Below are 21,626 nucleotides of genomic sequence, written 5' to 3'. Positions count from 1 at the left end.
GTGAAAACTCGGTTACTGGGTACTCCGGGAGGCAATTTAATTTGTCGGGATATTCAATAACCGCTACCCTAAGGTATTGCATATTTTGTATTGCAACCGGAAGTGCTAATCCATTCAAATACATAATTAAATACAGAACCTTTGGGTGGTTCTATTATTAATAAAGTGCATAAACAGTTGGTCAGTCAAGCCCCTTACATAGCTTTATAGCTACTATGTTTATGAGCATCAAATCATTGTTTTGAGTTTTAAATTGTAAAAAAAAAAAAAAAATTAGTTTAAAATTTAAGTGACTGGGTGCTTTTACTGACCCATTTTTAATAGGATACGGATCTTTTTCGCGGATATCTCTCTCCTACTTTCTCCAAAATTAATGTGAGGCTAATATTAAAATGTCATTCATTAGGACACGTCGTTTGTGACATTTACATCTCTCTCTCTCTTTTCAACGTCTCTTTCTAAATTTTAGATACATGACCAAAATTTTCTCAACCCTTTTTAATAACTTCCATGTGTATCCAAATTTTACTTGCTGAATCCGCCACCAGTTCAGAAGATATATTTATAAAAATAATATATACACACACATATATATAAAAGAAAAATAATGATTAATTCTAGAACAAATAATAATAATAATAATAAATAATGAAGAGGAAGATGACGATCTTAGATCACTCTCTGCACTGCACGAGGAAGACAATCTTAAGTTCGTTCTAGGCCCAACTCCAAGTGGCTTTTTTGATTCAGGAACACCGTTAATGAGAGAAACAGTAAGGAGACATGTTTTAGAGGTGTGAGGAAGTTTTTTTTTTACAGGCGTGAGGAAGTTCATCAACATTGTCTGCTCTTGTTGGAGACATCGTTGCCGACTTCATTCATTATTTATAAAAATATATCATCTTAAACCAACGGTAAGAAGCACAAGAAGAACTTGGCAGCCGATTCCCACAAGCGAAATTTGGGTAATGGAAGTTATTAAAAAGGAAAGAGAAAAATTTGGTCTTGTATCTAAAATTTAGAGAGAGAGAGAGACAGAGGTTGAGGGAGATGTGACCAATGATTCAGATAAGTTTTAAAGAAAGCCGGAGATGATCCATATCTTTTTTTTAATATGGTCCAAAGTTTGCTCAAAATTGGTTGATTTCTTTAATATAGTCTCAAATTGTTTCTTATTGTGTATTATTATTCTATTTATGAGGTTTTTTTTTTTTTTTTTTTTTTTTGTTTTGTTGGGGGGTTATGAAAACTCAAAGAATTGTTTACACTAACAGTCAGATTTTAAAAATGATATTTCATGAGGCACAGCCCAAGTGATTTAAAATTCCAATACCTTGGTTAATAATCTCTTTTTGGGTTGTAAGATTTTTAGTAAACAAAAACACTAATCCAAAGCATCAAATTAAAAATTAAAAATTTGTTGAATGATGGCCATCCAAAAAAATTGAATATCAGTAGGTAGTTTTAAACTTTTAATATTCAGGCAACCTGATGGATTAACTGCTAGATTTTATCAAACACTATTGGAGTCTTGTTGTGGAAGATTTGTAATAAATTAAATAGTAAAAAAATACGTATTTAGTAGTTTTAAATTTCCAAAATCCCTCCATAAATCTGCTTAATTTGGTAAATCTGGAAGGATTTAGGCCAAAATTTTGAAAACCATAAAAATAATTTTTCTCAGAATCTGCCAAAAACTAACAAAAAAAAAAAAAAAAAGAAAAAGAAAAAGAAAAAGAAAAAGAAAATTTATTTATATATATATATATTTAGCCAGAAAATTTATTTATATTGTATTTCTACTCATCAATCGAAATTTCCTAACTTCAACTTATTGTAAAAACATAAATAAATAAATTAACGGTTATTGTAGCCCCACTGATAGTGTGTCATTGTGTCCTGGCCCGAGTAGGCCCAAATTGTGTCCAATAGGTTGAACAAAAAAATACAATCTGCTAAGTTAAAAAAAAAAAAAATCAAACTATAAATATAAAATATCAATTTCTCTCTCATAGGTTTAGGCTTCCGAATCAAACAATTTGCTCAAGGATCTGGGTATTGCATCGTCTGTGCTGCTCAATAACACATTTCTCTTTATTTTTGATTCTCCACATCTCATCACGGATTCATTGAGGTGCCTCCTCTCTCTCTGTCCTTTCTCTCTCTCTAAATATATATATATATATATATATATATATATACTCATTTGCTCTTTCTTGATTGTGCAATGTTGCGAATTTCAGTTCGTTCGACTATTGCGTATTCATATACTTCTACTAGTCGTCTTCTTATTTACAATTTCTCCAGAATCGTAACTTCACCAATCTTTCAATGTTCATTTCATCACCATCATCATCCAACACCATCATCACTTAGATTTAGTCCTCGTCTTTGGAATATCAATTGGCCTTTTGGTTTTCGTTCCTGTTCGAATTTAGCTGTTAATTCCTCACTTTCCTCGCCTCCTTTGGAAGCTGAGGCATTAGATCAAACACCTGATAGTTGTACAGATGATGGCAATAAGCTCTACGAAACTATTATAGACCACTCCAGTCCTGAGCATAATATGGAGAGAGCACTTGACCAAGTTAGCATAAAACTGACCACTGCATTGGTCATGGAAGTCCTTGGGAGGCTTCGTTTCCAGGAGAAATTAGCCTTTAGATTCTTTACTTGGGTGGGGCATCAAGAATTTTTTTCTATTGAATCTCGGGTGTTTAATGAGATAATTGACATACTATCTAGTACGAAATACAAGGTTAAACAATTTCGGATTGTTTGTGATCTTCTTGATTACATGAAGAGAAAAAACAAAACTTCGGTTCCTGTCGAAGTTCTGTTAACCATTTTGAGACAATACACCGAAAAGCATCTGACCCATCTTCAGAAATTTGCCAAGAAGAAAAAAATAAGGGTGAAGACGCAGCCGGAGATCAATGCCTTTAACTTGCTTTTGGATGCTTTGTGCAAGTGCAGTCTTGTTGAGGATGCGGAAGCGATGTTTAAGAGGATTAAAAATAAGGTCAAACCGGATGCTAACACGTACAATATTTTGTTTTTTGGGTGGTGTAGAGTCAGAAACCCAACCAGAGGTATGATGATACTTGAAGATATGATCAAAATGGGTCATACAACCGACAATTTCACTTACAATACTGCCATTGATACCTTCTGCAAAGCTGGGATGGTGTCTGAGGCTGTTGAACTATTGGAGTTCATGAGAAAGAAAGGCTCAACCTTTTCTTCTCCCACTTCAAAAACATATGCAATCATGATTGTGGCATTTGCCCAAAGCAACAAAATGGAAGAATGCTTTAAACTTCTAGGGGACATGATAAACAGTGGATGTCTCCCTGATGTTGCAACGTACAAGGATTTGATTGAAGGCTTGTATTTGGCCAGGGATGTTGATGTAGCTTACAAATTCTTGGAAGAGATGGGAAACAAAGGTTACCCTCCCGATATAGTTACTTACAACTGTTTTCTCAAGGTTCTTTGTGACAATAGGAACAGTGATGAAGCGCTTAGGCTTTATGGAAAAATGATTGAGGTGGGTTGTGTGCCTAGTGTGCATACTTTTAATATGCTAATTACAATGTTTTTTGAGATGGGTGATATCGATGGGGCCTTTGAGACATGGAATGAGATGGATAAGAGGCGCTGTGCACGGGATACAGATAGTTATTGTGTGATGATTGAAGGACTTTTTGGTTCCAATAATACAAAGGATGCCTGCTTTCTTTTGGAAGAAGTTGTAAATAGGGGAATGAAATTGCCATATCGAAATTTTGATTCCTTCCTGATGCAGCTTTCTGGGATCGGTAATCTCCAAGCCATTCATAGGCTATCTGAGCATATGAGGAAATTCTACAATCCTGCTATGGCACGCCGTTTTGCAGTGAGTCAGAAGCGGAAGAGCATGAGCTTAAGAGGAAAGTAGTAGATGCAAAAGTAATAATATTTGTTATGTGTTCTGAAATGTTGAATGATATGTGTCTATAGCTCCCTGCTACACTCTATTGCTAGCTGTTTGAGAAATCTGAATGGGAACAAGAAATGAGGCCTCATTACCACAACTCTAGATCAATGCCTTGGCTGCAAATGATGCATGAATTCGCAATACACATCTAGAGCCGAAATTCTTGCCTAGTTGTTTTGCTAAATTGATGTCTTGAACTTATAACATATTGCCACAAGACTAGGTAACTCCCTGAATGTTCCCATCATAATTTGGATAAAGCATCTGCAGTTGAATTTTAAACTTGATATTGACAAAGTGTATTCTCATTTGCATTTAGGGGGTAGAATGTCATCGTGGAAGGAAGTCCAATGCATGTTTTCTTTCTTTCATGTGTTTGGTCAGGTAGAAAACGAGCATCCTTGATTTTTCTTTTTAAAATTTACTGTATATGAACTCACTTCTCGTGTCTAATGCTTCACCTGTTCGTATATGATATTCAAGGTATTTTTTGAGGGGCGTTGATGTGCTATTATGGGACCATGAAAACTGATAGTGACGCAGCCCAAACGGTGGCTTGAAATCCTGGATGCTCTGTTCATTGCATGTGGAACCCGAGTGCAATAAGCTCATCATAGCCTCCATCAACAAAAATTACGTTGACATGGATGAGTATCCTGTCACCACCGAGTTCCAGGTTTCAATTTTTTCCACTCCCTCCCTTTTTCTTGTAATATCCTTTGTTTAGACAAAAAAATTAACTGTGAAACGGAAAAGTGAAAGAAAGTAAAATTAATGGAAAGAAAATAAAATTTTTAGGATTTATTTGATTAGTTTGAAAATAATTCAAAAAAAAATTGTCCAAGAAATCTGGTTTTCATGGTTTGGACAAGCACGAGACTTAATAAATAAATAAATAAAACCATCATAAACTTCTGTATATGGACTTTGGAGAGCACCTTAGGCTTTGGAGAGAGAGAGAGAGAGATGTGGAGGAGGGCTATTCCAATTCGGAGAGAATATATTCTTAAAAAAAGAAAAAGAAAAAGAAAAAATGGGGTGTGTCTACATCTATGAATAATTTCGGATTAGATTACACTTTGGTCCCTTTCTTGTTTTTTTGTTAAAAGGACAAAAATTTCCCTCCATGTCAGCCCTTAGATATTTCCCATTCTCACTGTGTATTGTACTCTTATCTATTACAGTATCTAATACTTTCACGAGGTTTCCTCATACAATACTCTCATAATTGTCTCTACTGTTTGAAATTGAAGTTTTAGATGGCTTAAGCAGAGCAACATTAGTACTCAACAACTATCCTTGGATGTGGCAGGAAGTTTCCTAGATGAAAAAAAAGTGTTACCCAAAAATGGACCTTATGTAGTAGGAATCTAGGATAATGTTGATAGGTAAATCAGATGATCCATTTTGTTTTTGATTGGTACCCGGATATTGTATATTTTTCTCGGCTCGTAGTTCTTGATCATAAAAAGAGAAAAAAAAATAATAATAATAAATTGAAGAATTTTTTAATTCTTAAGATTTTTTTGGGAAATACAAATGTCACAACGACTACTCCATACTCTTGTCATTATTGACTCGAGAGACTAAATGAATTTTAAGGACTAAAAAAAAAGGGTAAGCACAATGCATGAGGTCTGTCAATGTTGGGTTGGGTAAATTTATAGAGCCTTACAAGGACTATGATATCATATAAATTTCTGTAACATTGCTTTACTTTCACCTGGTTAGTCTGCAGATGAGTTGGTGTAACTTTTTGAGTTGAATTTGTAATGTGACCAATCTTTATATTTGGCTTCTTGAAATCATCATTAGCATACAAATTTCGCTGATCTACAATATCTTTGCAATACTCATTTTTTTCCGTAAACAAATTAAAAGTATTTGAATTGCCTAATCATTTTATACAAATTGAGGCATTTACTGAACTAGCATTTCTTCAAAATACTCCTTTTTTATATCCTGTAAGAAATAAAGAAAGGTAATGGCATTAGAAGGGCCCAACTATTTGAATGCTCTTTTGTCCGGGGATTTAGTCCTGGGCAAAGCCCCGGATACCCAGTTACCTAAAAAAAAAAACTGATCCAAAGGATTGCAAGCATTGGTTAAAAAACTGATACAAGCCCAACTATTTGAATGCTCTTTTGTCTGGGGATTTAGTCGGGGCAAAACCCCGGATACCCAGTTACCTAAAAAAAAAAACTATCTGATACAAAGGATTGCAGGCATTGGTTGTCATATGACATTGATGGCTTTCATGTGATAATATAATTTTGGATTTCAAAACTGTACAACTTAATTTTGATTATACTCGCTCTTTGTTCTCTATAATCAAATAATCTTAATCATGCAGAACCGATGTGTTAATATGATAGCCGTATGTTCCATGCCCCTCTTGAGGACGGTGAAACGGCTGTAGGTGTGGCAACTGTGGGTTCATCAGAGGCCATAATGCTTGCTGGTCTTGCCTTTAAAAGAAAGTGGCAGCATAAGAGACAATCAGAAGGCAAACCCTATGACAAGCCCAACATTGTCACTGGAGCAAACGTGCAGGTAAATTAATGCATTTGCTTCTTTTATATATATGTATTTCATTATAATTCTTGGAAATAAATTGGCATTGTCTAATCATTTAATTGTCATGCATGATCAGTAAGATATTCCTTTAAGAAGTTTTTAGTTTCTCTTACTTTGTTTTCATAGCGTATTAGACATCAATGTTATGTCTTTGTTCAATGTTCCATGAACCTTTCTTTTGTGATAGATGTTGTTCTAACTAATTAGTCATTCTGACCATTACAGTTGTGATCGAAGACTAGAAAATTAGGGCTAATATTTTTGTGCAGTTGCTTGAGTTAGGCACCTAAATGTCATTGCTGGGTGCAGTGGTAACAGCTTGGACCGACACACATGAAGATGTCGATTAGAGTATGAGAGCTTGTGCAACATAATGTCAAATACACATGATGATGCCATATACCGCACTTGCATATTTGTTTACTTTAACATGCCTACCACTTGTTTCGCCAAGTGAACACAGCCTACTCATACAATATTCTCACATTGCATCATCATGAATCTCCGATTATAAACAGAATATAATCCGGTTATATTTAGTAGTAACATGTACTTGTTTGTGGGAGATGTTATTGTTACTCCAGTTCTGTATATTTCGTGAGACGATTCTCATATTGAACAATTACCTCAGTTTGGGTCTGTGTATATTAGAGCCATATATATACTTGATGTTCATGAGGATCTAATTATTATATTTCTCTCCACTCATTACATAATGGAAATCATAGCTTTAATTTTTTATTTTTTTAAAAGGAAATTAGCCAATGGTTTCAAATGTGGTTGATTCAAATTAACATCAATTGTAATGTCACCTTTATATTGCTTTTATTTAGTAATTATACAGGGAAGTTAGATCTTTTTTTTTTCTTTTATCTCTGTTTTGAAAAATCCAGACAAAATTTTTATTCTTCACAGGTCTGCTGGGAGCAATTTGCCAGGTACTTTGAGGTTGAATTGAAGGAGGTGAAACTGAAAAAAGGATACTATGTAATGGATCCTGTGGAAGCAGTGGAGATGGTGGATGTAAATACCATATGTGTTGCCGCAATCCTGGGGTCTACCCTGAACGGAGAGTTTGAGGACGTAAAGCTTCTTAATGATTTTCTCACCAAAAAGAATAAGGAAACTGGATGGAACACACCAATTCATGTTGATGCTGCCAGTGGAGGGTTCATTGCTCCATTTTTGTACCCAAATCTCGATTGGGATTTCCATTTGCCATTAGTGAAGAGCATCAATGTCAGTGGTCACAAGTATGGCCTCATGTACGCTGGTGTTGGCTGGGTTGTGTGGAGAAGCAAGGAGGACCTGCCTGATGAGCTTGTCTTTCATATCAACTACCTTGGATCTGATCAACCCACTTTCACCCTCAACTTCTCTAAAGGTAACTCCTTTCTAGCTATAACTCCTAACAAATAATGTGGGACCGCCTTTTGCCTGTTCATCACGATGATGATTCATAAGCATAAAGATTAATTTAACAATTTTCGAAACTATGTCACAAATCTAATATTGGCATTGGATTCAGAGGAATTGCGCCAGAGAAAAAACCAACCTATTTAACCCGCAGGATTGGGTCAAACTATTCACCTTCTTGTTACTATGGTCGAGCAAAAAATGCATTATTACACTGAAAACAAGTGGTTATTTTTCCAGAGAGCATGTTTAATTTTTAACATTCAAGACTTGGAACACATTCCATTATACAGATGTTGGCTTGAGATGATCGTGTGATTTTTGATTGTGCTAAATGTGGGTACTGATTGCTATTGTGGTTACTGTGCAAGCTCGCTATTTATTGATTATTTTCTGCCTACAACTTACAATTTGCAGACTTTAAATATTACTTTCTGATTTTTTCTCCTTTTAAAATGGGCAGGCTCCAGCCAAATAATTGCCCAATACTATCAGTTCATAAGGCTTGGCTTTGAGGTAATTCTTCTGATCACAGTGTCTCTTGACATTTTGACATCTCTCCAGTGTCCTCCAAGATCAGATTTGATGCATTGAGAGATACCATGTTATTTAAATGCAATTAAAGAAAGATACTAAAAAAATTTGATATCATCGTCGAATCAATTTGATTGAAAATTTTATTTTGAAACTTGTTTTTCGTTTTACTATTATTGGGGCATAGCTTGCTCAATATTGGTTGGTTTTTATTGTGGACGTTCAATTTCTAGTATACCACAATTTTTTTTCGTTCTTGTCAATAGGGCTACAAGAACATAATGGAGAATTGCATGAAGAATGCAAAGGTGCTGAAAGAAGGGATATTAAAGACGGGGCTGTTTGAGATTGTCTCCAAAGACGTGGGGGTACCTTTGGTGGCATTTGCTCTCAAAGACAGCAGCAATCACACTGTGTTTGAAATATCCGAGAGCCTGAGAAAGTTTGGATGGATCATTCCAGCGTACACAATGCCACCCAATGCCCGAGACGTTGCAGTCCTGCAGATTGTGATTAGAGAGGACTTCAGCCGCAGCCTGGCAGAGAGACTTCTCTCAGATATTGAGAAAGTCATGAAGGAGATGGACATGTTGCCTCCCCGAGTGTCCGGTACTACTAAAGCTGCCCATGTCACCGTGTTTGTGGATGAAACACAGGACAGCAAGGGCAGTGGGCATCATGTGAAAAGAAGCACCAAAGAGACTGCTATTATGGGACCATGAAATCTGATAGTGACGCAGCCTAAACTGTGGCTTGAATTTTTGATACTCTGTTCAATGCATGTGACAGCAGATATTTAAAGGGTTTCTTTCGTTACTGCTGATGTTATTTTGTTTTTCAGTTAAGAATAAAGATTTAGTTGATCTTCATTGTTATTTTACTTTGAGCACTTTGAAATCTTACAGTGGATTTCAAAAGTAGCATATTTAAGGCACTGTTTGTTACATGTGACAATGAAGTGAAAGCAGTGTCTCTACACACGTCGAGGATAGGTGTTCAGCTGTCCTGCCTGGCCAATTCCCAGAAATCAAAGAATCCAGTTTGCTTCATTTTTGAAGATATCCAGAAATAGTAACAATGCTAATAAAGCTAGTTTGTATCTAGTGGCCTGGGTTGAATTCAACTTAGAAAGACTTTTCCTTATTAGAAATGCTTCTGCATCCTCTGTAAAAGGATTTTGAATTATTGAGCTGTGCTTGCTAGGAGGAGGGATGGTGAGATTTGACGGAGGAAGAGGGAGGGGAAAGGAGTGGAGGGAATTGCTCTTTGGGGCTAAGGTCTTTTTTGTTTTTTTTTTTTTTTTTTTTTTTTCTTTCATTGACAAGGAACTCACACACACCACACTAACACACCCACTTTATTCCTTTGGAGATTTAAACCCTCACCATCCACTTTGGGAGGTAGAGGAGATATCATTGGGCTAGAAGGCCCTTGGAAGGTCTTTCTTGACTTTTCGCCTATAATCCTTTTGAATTTTCATTTTATTGTTCAAAAATATGATGGTTATATCATTCAATACTTCAATTCCTTATTTTCTTCCTAGTCAATCAAAATTTCTATCATTCCTACCTTACCTTTCAATTTTTTCTCATTTCTACTGGTTGGACCACACCGCCCATTAGTGACACATTAACAAATACTGATGTGGAGGTTTTGAACAATTTCTATGATGTGTTTGTACAAGAACCTAAATTTCCCTGCCAAGAAAATAACAATATGGAATTTGTGGTAAATCAGGCATGTCCACGTTACGGTTTGGATAATTTAGCATATACGCAGATGATAAAAGTTATTTATTTGTTTGTTTTTATTATTCCGATTAGCTAATGGCAATGATGTAAGGTTTGTTACAAATGGAAGAGCTAACTACTCATAGAATTTGAACTGTGATGTGATAAGCATGAGTCTCTTTTTTTTTTTTTGAAATTCTAAATAAATATATAAATATATATATATATATATGAGAATACAGTAGATTTCGTTAGTGTAATGCACATGTTCGTACATATATGACACTAGCTGATAATGAGTGTTTAGAGTGCAACGGGTGCAGATAAAAAAATTTCCCCGAAATGAGATGTCCCCAAATAAAAAAAATTCCCCAATTCGAGATGCCCTCAATTGGCTACTTCGGCTATGATAGCATCGCTCTTTCAGACAATACTCTTACATACACAACAAAGAGTTTGATTGTTCACTTTCATCAGCTTTAAATTAACTAGGTACAAATTCATAGTACAAAAAATTGGTACATCCAAGAAATAAGTCAATTTAGCAACCTTTGTTCAACTTCTCGCGGAGTTCGGACAACCACTTGGTTTCACCCAAGCATCAATTTTGAATTGGTTTCACCTAAGCATCAATTTTGGATCTGTTATTAGTGACAAGTGTCCTATTAAAACTCATTTAACCAAACCAACTGAGATGGGAATGGTTGAATAATTAAACACCTGCACAATCAATTGAAATAGTTGTATTCTTAATTATGAAATGAAATATGGTTGGTTGATTATATTAAAGACGTTTTACTCTAAAGAAAAATCACTCTGACATATATATTTGAAAAAAAAAAATTGTGATTAAAGCATGTGCTTTGGCTAGGTAAAAATTTTAACCCTTGCCAAATATTGTACATAATTGTTTGAATTATACTTTCATGGGATAAAAATACCAGAAACAATAACAAAAATACAAAGAAAGAGAGCATGCCCGGAACAACCAGCTTCCGCTTCAGCCTCGCCGCCGCCGCCGCCGCCGTTACCGCCACCACCTTCGTTCTCCCCTCCCCATTCGGCGACCTCACGCCCACTCTCTCCGCCACCAACCTCCGCGACACCGCCTACGAGATCTTCGTTGCCGCTTGCCGCACCTCCACCGGGAAGCCCCTCACCTACATTCCTACCAATTCCTTCAACTCCGACCGATCCCCATCCCGTCGCCGTCGTTGCTGTCCAGCTCGCCGTCAATGCAGCGATCGCTCACTTCCACTGCTGCTTCCAAGGTCAAGAAGGCGTTAGGGCTCCGATCCAGTTCCAATTCGGCGCTGATAGTTATAGCTTGTTTTTTTTTTTTTTTTAATTAGTAATGGCATTTTTACATTTTAGTGCACATCAGATCCCAACCCAAGAGCATGAATCGCTGAAGCATGATAAATCTTCTATACTATTTCCCCAATTCAGATCTATATATACCCATAAACTTGAAACCAACAATTATTAATTCCTTAAAAATATATGATGAATCTTGGATCAATAAGGATCAAAAGGGCCATTGGGTTGAAGCTATTTGCAGAGTCCAAGATAAGTGAGATAAAGAACTCGATCCTTGGCACCTGATCGATTATTGTTGGTGTGTTTGCAGAAATACTTCAACTGCGTGAGCTTACAACACCCAATCATCTGACCCGGAAGCAAGAACAGCCAACTTATCTCTCTCTTCTTCTCCGCAATCACTGGTTTGACATTACTGCCCTGTTTTTGACAGAATTTGCAGATTTGAAGAACAGGGTTCAACCATTCATTTGGAGCTCGATCACGCATGGCGGCTTTGTTTTTGACTATAAAACCACCCACTTCGTTGAATTTCTCTCTAAGATCATATGGTTTGTGAAAATTGGTCTGTTGACTCTGTTGCGGCGCATATAGTTTAGGTATTCACAGAGAGAGGGGGTAGAGATCAAGAAGAAACGGGTTTAACCCGCACAAATGGATACTACTCATATTTTAATATTTTTTAATGTTGGACAGGTGTCAGCAGGGAGTGTGGCCACGTCATCAGAGTTCATCCTCCCTGCGCAGGATGCAAGCATTACTCAAGAGAAAAAGATGTATTTTTTTTTTTTATCAAAAATAAAAAGTGAAGGAGCCCTAATTGATGAGGAGTTCCCGCCATTTTTCCCCACAGTAAAGAAGGCCGGTCTCCCGCCAATTCCACAGCAGCCACTGCAGAGAGTGGAAGCCTCTGAAAATCTTCTTCCTTGGGAGAGAGATAGAGAAAGATGAGTGGAGCTGTGGTAAAGATAAGGAAGAAGGTACAGAGTAAGTTCAGGATCAGAGGCTACACCCTCAAAGTTGAAGCCCTAGATGAGATCCTGTCCTTCTTGACCCGCTTCCAGGACGCGGAAGACGAAGCCCTAGATCTCCTCCTCGACGAACTCCAAAATGAATCCTGTATTTCATCTACCTATATATTCACACACACACAGTCCACATACAATTTGCCCTTCTGGTATTAATTGTGAGTTTGATTGCTTATTGGTCTTTCTTGATTACTCTGGTGTGGCAGTGAAATCTTCCATACTGGACAAGGAGTCCGTACATCGTGTCGTAAGCCTTCTATTGGAAGCCGAAGCCGCCGTTGATGAAAGCCCTAGCAGCTCAATCGCTCCTAACAAATCCGCTCTCCGCATAATCGACGCCTTCTTTGTCCCAAAGTTCCGCTACGATCCCGTCAGAAAGATCTTCTTCGAGTATGTCAATGAACTACTTTCATTTCACATACATATTGGTTCTGTCAATTTTCCTATTAATTCAATTGCCCTGTGAAAAAACTAGCAATTTTGCACAAATGATCAGACTGGCACATATACTTGCCTTAGATGATGAGAGTTTTTCTATTTTTTAACCAAAATTACTTATCTTTTGCTCGCTTTTCTCAGAAGTCTAGGTTTTTTAACAGTTAATGAGAATATGCCAATGTTCTACTTTCATTTTACACACGTATATATTGGGTCTGTGAAGTTTCCTATTAATTCAATTGCCCTGTTAAAAAAAAAAAAAATAGCAATTTTGCACAAATGATCAGACTGGTACATATACTTGGCTTAAGTGATAAGAGTTTTTCCATTTTAAACCAAAATTACTCATCTTTTGCTCAGCTTTCTCACAAATAGGGAACTACATTTTTTTTTTTTTTTTTTTGTGAAGAGGGGTTTTGTATGTGGACTTTGGTGTTACATAATTTGTCAGTGTCAAGAAATTTTATTTCTTGTTGTTGGTTCTGGCATTTGATTAAGTGTTGGTTATGCTAATCTTTTGACTTGTAGGCACACAGGGAGGCTTCCAATTCATGGTGATGCTTCTGCAAAAGCCACTTTGTACAGAGATAGGTTTCTCTTGTTGCTTCAGAGGCTTTCTCGTGACCCGAATTTTTCGAGGCCTGTATTCGATACTGGAATGTCTCAGCTTGGAAGCTGTGAGGTACTCCCTTCCCCCTATCTCGCTTGTTATTTCTCTCCTTCTCACACATTTTAGCAGATAAGTGTCTGTAACTTTTTATTTCCATGTGAAATGTTGCTTCTGAGTATATTTATGTGTATATTGGGCAGATATCTCCGATACAGTCTCTGGTCGGGCTAACAGGGAGAAGATGGGTCATGGGAGTAATATCTCAGTTGGAAGATGGCCATTTCTACCTGGAAGACCTCACGGCAGCAGTTGAAATCAATTTGTCTAATGCAATATCCTTTATGCCATTAATCTATTAATTTGCCTAATCAACATACTTATTATCTGTTTTGAATGCTTGGAAATACACTCATATACAAATTGAAATAATATAAGTTCTCATTATAAACAACTTTATAAAAAGATCTCTTGCATTTGTGTTTTTAAACTTTCCTTAAATAATAAATTATGAATATCTAGCCTTGTCTCCTTGTCCTTGGTTTGGGAATCCAATATATTTGAAGCTTAGACATGTGACTGAGTTTATGTAAGGACACATATATTGCAAGGATGCGATGTGGTTTAAATGCTATTAGAGCAGAGATCTAAATCATCGTTTTCTTTAACATGCAATACAAGATAACCACAGGTTTTTTTTCAGAAAACACTGTAGTTTTAGCAGAAGGTGAGATGCTTTTGGATGGTATTTTTCAGGTCAGTATTTATTATTCTATCCAATTGGCCTCTTTTTACACATGCATTTGACTTTTCAAGTTTGAAACATTTCTAGACATTGTCAGAGTTTGCTGCTATTAAGGTTTTTCAGCTTTTGCAAACTTAATACGTGATAAATCACTGGAATGTTTTATCACAATATTCATTTCGGGAGGAATCTTGCCTCCATTATTTGGGTTCTTCTTGGCCATTTACAGCGTCATACATATCCTTGTTTAATTCTCCTGAACCATAGATACCAAAGATTATCATACAAGTCATACAGGAATTTTACATATCATTCCTTACTAGTATGGCATATGGGCATATTCCTGTCCAGATTTGGATTATTTTTATTAAAGTTAGTTATTTGGTTCCTTTTAGAATTATATCTTCTTGATCATAAAATCAAATACTGGATGCCCATGCAATGCATGGGAACATCTTGATAATCTTCAAACATCCCTCCTAAAAAGGCCAAAAACATAATGCGAGAAGACTCTACTATCAAAAAAATATTAAGGAGATGAAATTTCAATTCTTACAACAGTCAGGAATATTAAGAATGTGTTCAAACTCGAGAAAGAGATTAAAAAGGATAACATTGCCACATTTCAAGTTCCTGATCAATTAAAGGATGTTTGCTCCGCATAAATTCTCCTCTGTTACATGGACACTGCTATTTGCCTTCAGGTACCCATGTTAACGTGACACATGGGTATGGGTACAGGATATGTGTCCCACACACGAACCCAAATCGGACACCCTGGTGTTTTACATGGCATGATTAAAGTAGATAAAGACTCAAATTTAATAGCAAAGATGAGTTTCCTATCTATAAGATAGATGAAAACCTTTTTCTTTTATCACATCCTATTTAATTTGAGTAATAATTGACTAATTGAGTATATTTTAATAAAACAGTGGCACTAAGAATTACACTACAATAAAACATATATGGTATTTAAATCCATAATACGTCTCTATGTACCCGTATCTGACTTTTGGACACATATTCCCGTATCTTAAGACTTGGATTTGAGGAGACCCGATACTTTAAACGGACACCCGCACCCAATACTTACCTGAGTTTGGGTAACATAGCTCGTCTCCAACCAAGATGATGAGGCAGCATGAACTCTAAACTTAATATATCTTCTTTTTCAAAGGTAAGCAAGAATTTATATAAAATATTAAACAAAAAAAAAAAAAAATGTACAAAGGCATACCCCCAGTCTAACAAGGTTACTTGGCCACAAAAAAAGGGGAAACAATCTCAGGCTCTTACAGTAATATCCATCAATCATGTATCTCCCTAAACAGTTATACCCGTATTATTGTGAATAGAATCATTAACTACACCAGGAGCAGATTCATTCATCAACACATTTGATCACTGGATGAAATGGCCAAAACTTGCTGAAAGAATTACATGCCTTGATATAATTGGATTGACTGTGGTTAAAAAATAGCCTGAGCTTCAACTCCAACTTTTTTACGATCCCAGCTCCACCTCTGGTTGTCAACCGTCACAGCTGACTGCCAATTTATTTTATGATCATTAAAGACATGTGTGGTTGAATTCCTGAAACATTAAATTCTTGTTAAATTTTATTATCATTATAATTAACTTACTGTCAAATAATATGTAGGTGAAAACATGTGGATTTCCTCCATTAGAGGACAGAGATAAGACAATTGCATTATTTGGCGGACTTGACTTATTTGGAAGTGGTACGCTAACAAAAGAGGAAACTGTATCCTTTTTCTGGCCTTCAATGATAATCATAATTACAAAAGCATTTCTAGCACTTCCTTTAATGGCCAAGAATTATTATTTAGTCTTCCTATACATTTCCAATAGCTGAGACTTGCAGAACTAGAAAAGAATGCAGTGAATGACATGTTTGTGGTACTGTCTGATGTTTGGCTAGACAATGAGGAGGTAATTTATGTCTATTATATATTTGTTGTTTAGGTTTTATATTATTTTATTCTTAAATCTTTTTTAGGTGTTTTTGTGAGTAATATTGACTAATCTCAGTGTCATCTTGTCCGTAGAGAAGACCATGGGAAAGCTAGAGACTGTCTTAGATGGTTACGAGAATGTAGAGGTCGTTCCTTCTCTATTTGTTTTCATGGGAAATTTCTGTTCACATCCATGTAATCTTTCCTTTCATTCCTTTTCTAGTCTCAGGTGAGCGTGGATAAGATATTATCATATTACTTGTGGTAAATTTTATTGTTGGAATAAATAAAACCAACAAAAAAAAAAAATTTGGAATGCAGATTGCAGTTCGGAAAGCTTGGGCAAATGATTGGAGCCCATCCACGATTAAAGGAGCAAAGTAGATTTCTTTTTATTCCTGGTCCTGATGATCCAGGTGTGTTAAGTTGATCATTACATGCTCATTCAAGTTTTCCTGGACTAACGTTGTATTACTTACAGACATTCTGCTTGTCTGCATTTTCAGGTCCTTCAACTGTTCTACCTAGGTGTGCTTTACCAAAATACTTAACTGAAGAACTTCAGAAGCTCATTCCAAATACCATATTCGCAACAAATCCTTGCAGGTAATCTGTCCGGCTAGTTGCTGCGTAAACATCAATGAGGATAAGCAGTCCTCTGGAGGGCATCCTCATGCTCCACACTATCTGATGATGTTTGGATTCAATTTTTATAAATCCCGAGGGCCATACTATGATCAAATCATGAGGATGTATTTCTTATGATGTTACTACTGTGACTTGACTGACTGACATAGCTAGTGATTCATTTTTTAATTGCTCAACTGTTTAACACTTCCTCATTTTTGAACCCAGAATCAAGTTTTACACGCAAGAAATCGTATTTTTCCGTCAGGATCTGCTTTATAGAATGCGTAGGTCATGTCTGATGACTCCTTCAACAGAAGAAACTAGTGATCCTTTTGAGCATGTGAGTTTGTTCTTTCCCATTCTCCATTTTGTATGTTAGAGTGATCCTATGATTGGTGGGGCCCTACAATGCTAATCAGGTTTGGAATTTTGTTACAGCTTGTTGCTACCATAACGCATCAAAGTCATCTCTGCCCCCTCCCTCTGACTGTGCAACCCATTATCTGGAATTATGATCACTGTCTCCACCTTTATCCAATTCCACATACGGTACTTGTTCATTTCTCTTTTTGCTATCTATTAAAGGACACGACTTCAAGCTTGAAAATTAATTGTCATGTTTCTACTGTCACGTCTGAGACTATGCGCATGTTGTTTGTTTATTCATTTATTGCTATCTACTAAAGAACATTTTTCGCCATCAAAGTTGAACATTCTTTTCTGGAAACATGATAAGGATACACGACTTCAAGCTTGAAAATTAATTGTCATGTTTCTACTGTCACGTCTGAGAATATGAATATGTTGTTTGTTTGTTTGTTTATTTATTTATTTATTGCTATCTACTAAAGAACATTTTTCGCCATCAAAGTTGAACATTCTTTTCTGGAAACATGATAAGGATTTTTTGTTATATATTTTGATAGAATCTGATTAAAATTAAATGCCGAAATTATCAAATCAGCCTGTTAGGTTCACTTGATCCATGAAATAGTCTGGCCAAAAATGGAAAGTCCACCTAATAGGATCCATCATAGGGTGGACTTAATGCCATGTAATGTTGGTCATCACTTGCAGTTTTATGTTTAAAAATTATGAAATTCAGTTTTCTAACATTACTTAACTTATTTTACTTCTCTAGTACTGGAGATTCTTTTCTTTCTCAGCTTTGGATATTTTGAATTGGGATTGGGATAGGGATAATGCCAAACATGATTGTTAGACATGAGATGTCTTGAATTGATGTTGAATCTAATGACGGTTCAGAACATTGAATCTGCTGAAAATTTGCTGGATTGTGTACTGTTAAATGACCAATTGGATGAACTGAGACCTTGGAGAAATGTTGCTTGACCTAACAAGTGAAAGGGGCTCTGCCTAAAGTTGCATGTCTGAAGATCGTTTTTTTCCATAATTCATACAGATTGAAAAAAAGATGGAATTTAACTTTGCCAGCAGAGAATGTACATGAATATAAATCTCAAACAAAAGCTGTGTAACATCTGTATCATTGTTTGGCTTTCTACACAGATTGTGTTGGGAGACAGAAGTGACCAGAAGGCATTCAAGTACACAGGAATAACGTGTTTTAATCCTGGTTCATTCTCTAACGACAGCACTTTTGTGGCATATCGTCCTTGCACTCGTGAAGTTGAGCTGTCGGCTTTGTAAGCAACACTAGGTTACCGCCACCATAATTCTTTTAGCCGGCAATGTGGTTTGGTGCAGAAGTTATACCACCTTGTCCTGCTGCACGGCGGAATTGTTGGCATTGAAGTTCCTCAAATGTTGAAGCAATCATCAGGTTATCAGATTTATTATGCTTCGTTTCTAATGTAAGGTATATTAAATTACTATTACACTTCGCATCAAGGTTAATATTGAGGGATTATTTTTTTTCTTCTATGTACAACTGTCACATATGTACTATTTTTCTGATACAGATTCATACATGTACTATTTTCTAACTGTTAGCTCAATTGATATCATCGGTCTTTATTTTCCGTTTATTCTCTACTAGTTATTGACAGTGGCCTGAACGATTATGAAGAGTTCATTAAAAATAAAATAAAACTTGAGCTAATGTGTTTTGTTTCAGTTTTCATCTAAAGGATAAATTTAACCAAATAAAATGGACAGAGACTATTACTTCATGATGCAAAAGAAATCCCCTTAATTAAAGGATATACCGTTTCATATAGATTCTAGTATTAAAATTTTGAAATGAAATCCCAAATATTTGAGATATCTATTAGTTCTTAAGATTTAAAGGTGTTGATAGTCAAACAATATTCCAAATTTTCATTATTAGCAAAATTATGTATTAAAGACCAATAAAGCTGAGCCGACAAAGTGCAATAGCTAGCATTCACCTGTTGAAGCAACAAAAGCTTTATACAGTGCTTACACTTTACTAAAATTTGAAAGGTTCACTCTTGAAAACTTAACGAAGACGATCAAGACGTAAAACAATATTTTATTTATTTGCTACTTGTTATTTTATAGGTGTTTTAATTATTGTTAAGAATTTAGAATACTTTTAGTTGCAAAAAGTAGTATGCAGATTATAGTTTTCTTGTTATGTAGTGCTTAGAGGATGTGTTATTTAAATCATAAAAAGAAAAAGAAAACTTAGTGGGGGGTGTCAAATCGTCGTAGTGGGGTCCCTCCTATGAGAAAGACACCCAATTTAAGATACCAACTACCCCAACTGTTAAGGCCGTTTCTTCTGTATTAATTAAAAGCATCCAAACATTCCTACACTTAGAAACTAGAACTAGAAAAAGGATTAAATATAGTGATAATTTGATTCTTCCTCGCCCCTTGTAAATATATATAGGAAATTTATTTTTCTATTTTTACAAAACAAGATTAGTCTTTCTGATCTAAAACATTCCCAGATCATATCGTAACTCAAAAAAGTTTCCCAATATGCAAAACTGGCAAAAAAAATTCTTATTGAAGACAGACAATGAAAATTCTGTCAATGAAACTCAACTTACATGCTGGGGAATTAGAAGAAGAAGACAAACACAGAAGCAGTTTCTATTAGTTAAAGATTAGTAACCTAAATGGTTTTATATATATATATATATTAACAGAACTCACATAGCTAGTGTCCATGTTTCATGTATGTAGCTTTGAGAAAGTGTAGCTATATATAATATATATATATATATATTAACAGAACTCACATAGCTAGTGTCCATGTTTCATGTATGTAGCTTTGAGAAAGTGTAGCTTTAGGCATTGACACACCAAAACAACACATTTCTCATTCAACATTTCAAAACAATAGTTGCTTTAAGGCTGATGATATATAGGGGGGTCATTAAGCACATAGCTAGTCTAAACAAAATATCCACAATGAGGCAATAATATGCAAAACCAGAAAGGTGTTCTCTTGTGCATATTCAGAACGAAAAAAAAGTCACCACATGTTGAACAATAAAACACAAGAAATTAAATACTTTTGTGTTAAAACCAGTCACTGTTATGGAACATAACACTAAGTTAATATCTGTATTATGGATTTAGAATAACCACCATGCACACTGCTGTATATAAACTTGTGTAGACTTGCATGATGCAGAATCGGATATTCTTAGACAAAGAAGGAGCTCAAACCTTTAAATCAGAATGCAAATATGATGAGGCTGGATCGTAAATATAAACCTCGATATTATTAATCTGCTATTTATATTATATTATTATTTATTTAGCTATCTTTTTCTTTTCTTTTCTTCTTCACCCCACATCTGGCACCGACTACGCATGACAACAACCACCTTTTATTTTCCAGACCTGGAATATCATATCTAGGCGTTTCATTGATTTCTTTTAGGAATTTTAAGTAAGCATATGATTATTGCTGTTAATTCTGTAACATATATGTTAGGTTTAGGTCACTTCAGGTTAGGATCCTTCCAATATATTAGCACCAGGTTTCTTTCCCAAATTAAATGACTGAACGTACCCTCATGAGTACTTGAGTTTGAGGAGGACCAGTATAGTAAACCCTACTGCTGCTGCACTATTTGAAGACTGTGGCATCTTCCGTCTGTTGAGGGTAAGTGAGTCAAGTCCGGTCCATACTCATATATGTTTCTTTAACAATTTTTCTTCTTTAAATAAATGGTCCGCCAGTTAATCCTTTGATTGAGCTATTGTTTAGTATTCAAACATAACAATCTACTCTCTCCTTTATTCATTTTCTTTCATTTCGGCATTTAGACCTTTTTAGTCTAAAGTTAAAATACAGAAGTTAGACTTTGAGACTATAAGTTGTTCTTCCTTTTTCACCAACTTAATTAATTTGTCAACGGGTGGACAAATTTTGCGATTGGTTCACCATTTAAGAGAAACTGTAGAAGAAGAAGAAGAAGAAGGTCGCAAACCAGATTGTTAATAGTATTGTTCTTTAGTAACCATTTGCTGAAGGGGGCATATAGGAAATTTGTTTGCATAATGTGATTATGATGGGAAAACTGCTTAAACTCAAGTGCTAGAAGAATTCCATCCAGTTTTATGAACTAGAGTATTCCCTTTTTACTTCTTTCTTTCAAATATATCATTGAAGTGTTCAGTTATAACAGTTCATCTCATGTTTAACATCATCAATTGATCTTTTGACTTATGAACAT

General features: G+C 35.6%; 2 protein-coding genes and 1 pseudogene across 2 annotated transcripts; all 3 read left to right on the top strand.

Annotated features, from left to right (window-relative positions):
* Positions 1–118: 118 nt before the first annotated feature.
* Positions 119–3,940, top strand: LOC132293637 (pentatricopeptide repeat-containing protein At1g73400, mitochondrial). Its single transcript, XM_059791190.1, has one exon. The coding sequence runs from the start codon at positions 2,228–2,230 to the stop codon at positions 3,938–3,940; it is 1,713 nt and encodes a 570-aa protein (XP_059647173.1). The 5' UTR covers positions 119–2,227.
* A 600-nt stretch (positions 3,941–4,540) lies between these two features.
* LOC132293641 (glutamate decarboxylase-like) lies at positions 4,541–9,375 on the top strand (annotated as a pseudogene).
* Positions 9,376–11,201: 1,826 nt separating this feature from the next.
* Positions 11,202–18,987, top strand: LOC132293638 (DNA polymerase epsilon subunit B). Its single transcript, XM_059791191.1, has 14 exons — positions 11,202–12,155; positions 12,253–12,675; positions 12,791–12,974; positions 13,551–13,704; positions 13,833–13,965; positions 14,309–14,385; positions 16,038–16,142; positions 16,250–16,330; positions 16,452–16,582; positions 16,675–16,769; positions 16,860–16,959; positions 17,209–17,323; positions 17,422–17,532; positions 18,514–18,987. The coding sequence occupies exons 2-14, from the start codon at positions 12,504–12,506 to the stop codon at positions 18,652–18,654; spliced, it is 1,599 nt and encodes a 532-aa protein (XP_059647174.1). The 5' UTR covers positions 11,202–12,155; positions 12,253–12,503; the 3' UTR covers positions 18,655–18,987.
* The last annotated feature ends 2,639 nt before the right edge of the window (positions 18,988–21,626 follow it).

Source organism: Cornus florida, unplaced genomic scaffold (assembly GCF_030987335.1).
Source record: "Cornus florida cultivar Cherokee Brave unplaced genomic scaffold, ASM3098733v1 CherokeeBrave_3.0.0_Hap2_Chr02, whole genome shotgun sequence".
NCBI lineage: Eukaryota > Viridiplantae > Streptophyta > Magnoliopsida > Cornales > Cornaceae > Cornus > Cornus florida.
This window is presented reverse-complemented; position numbering and strand designations above follow the sequence as displayed.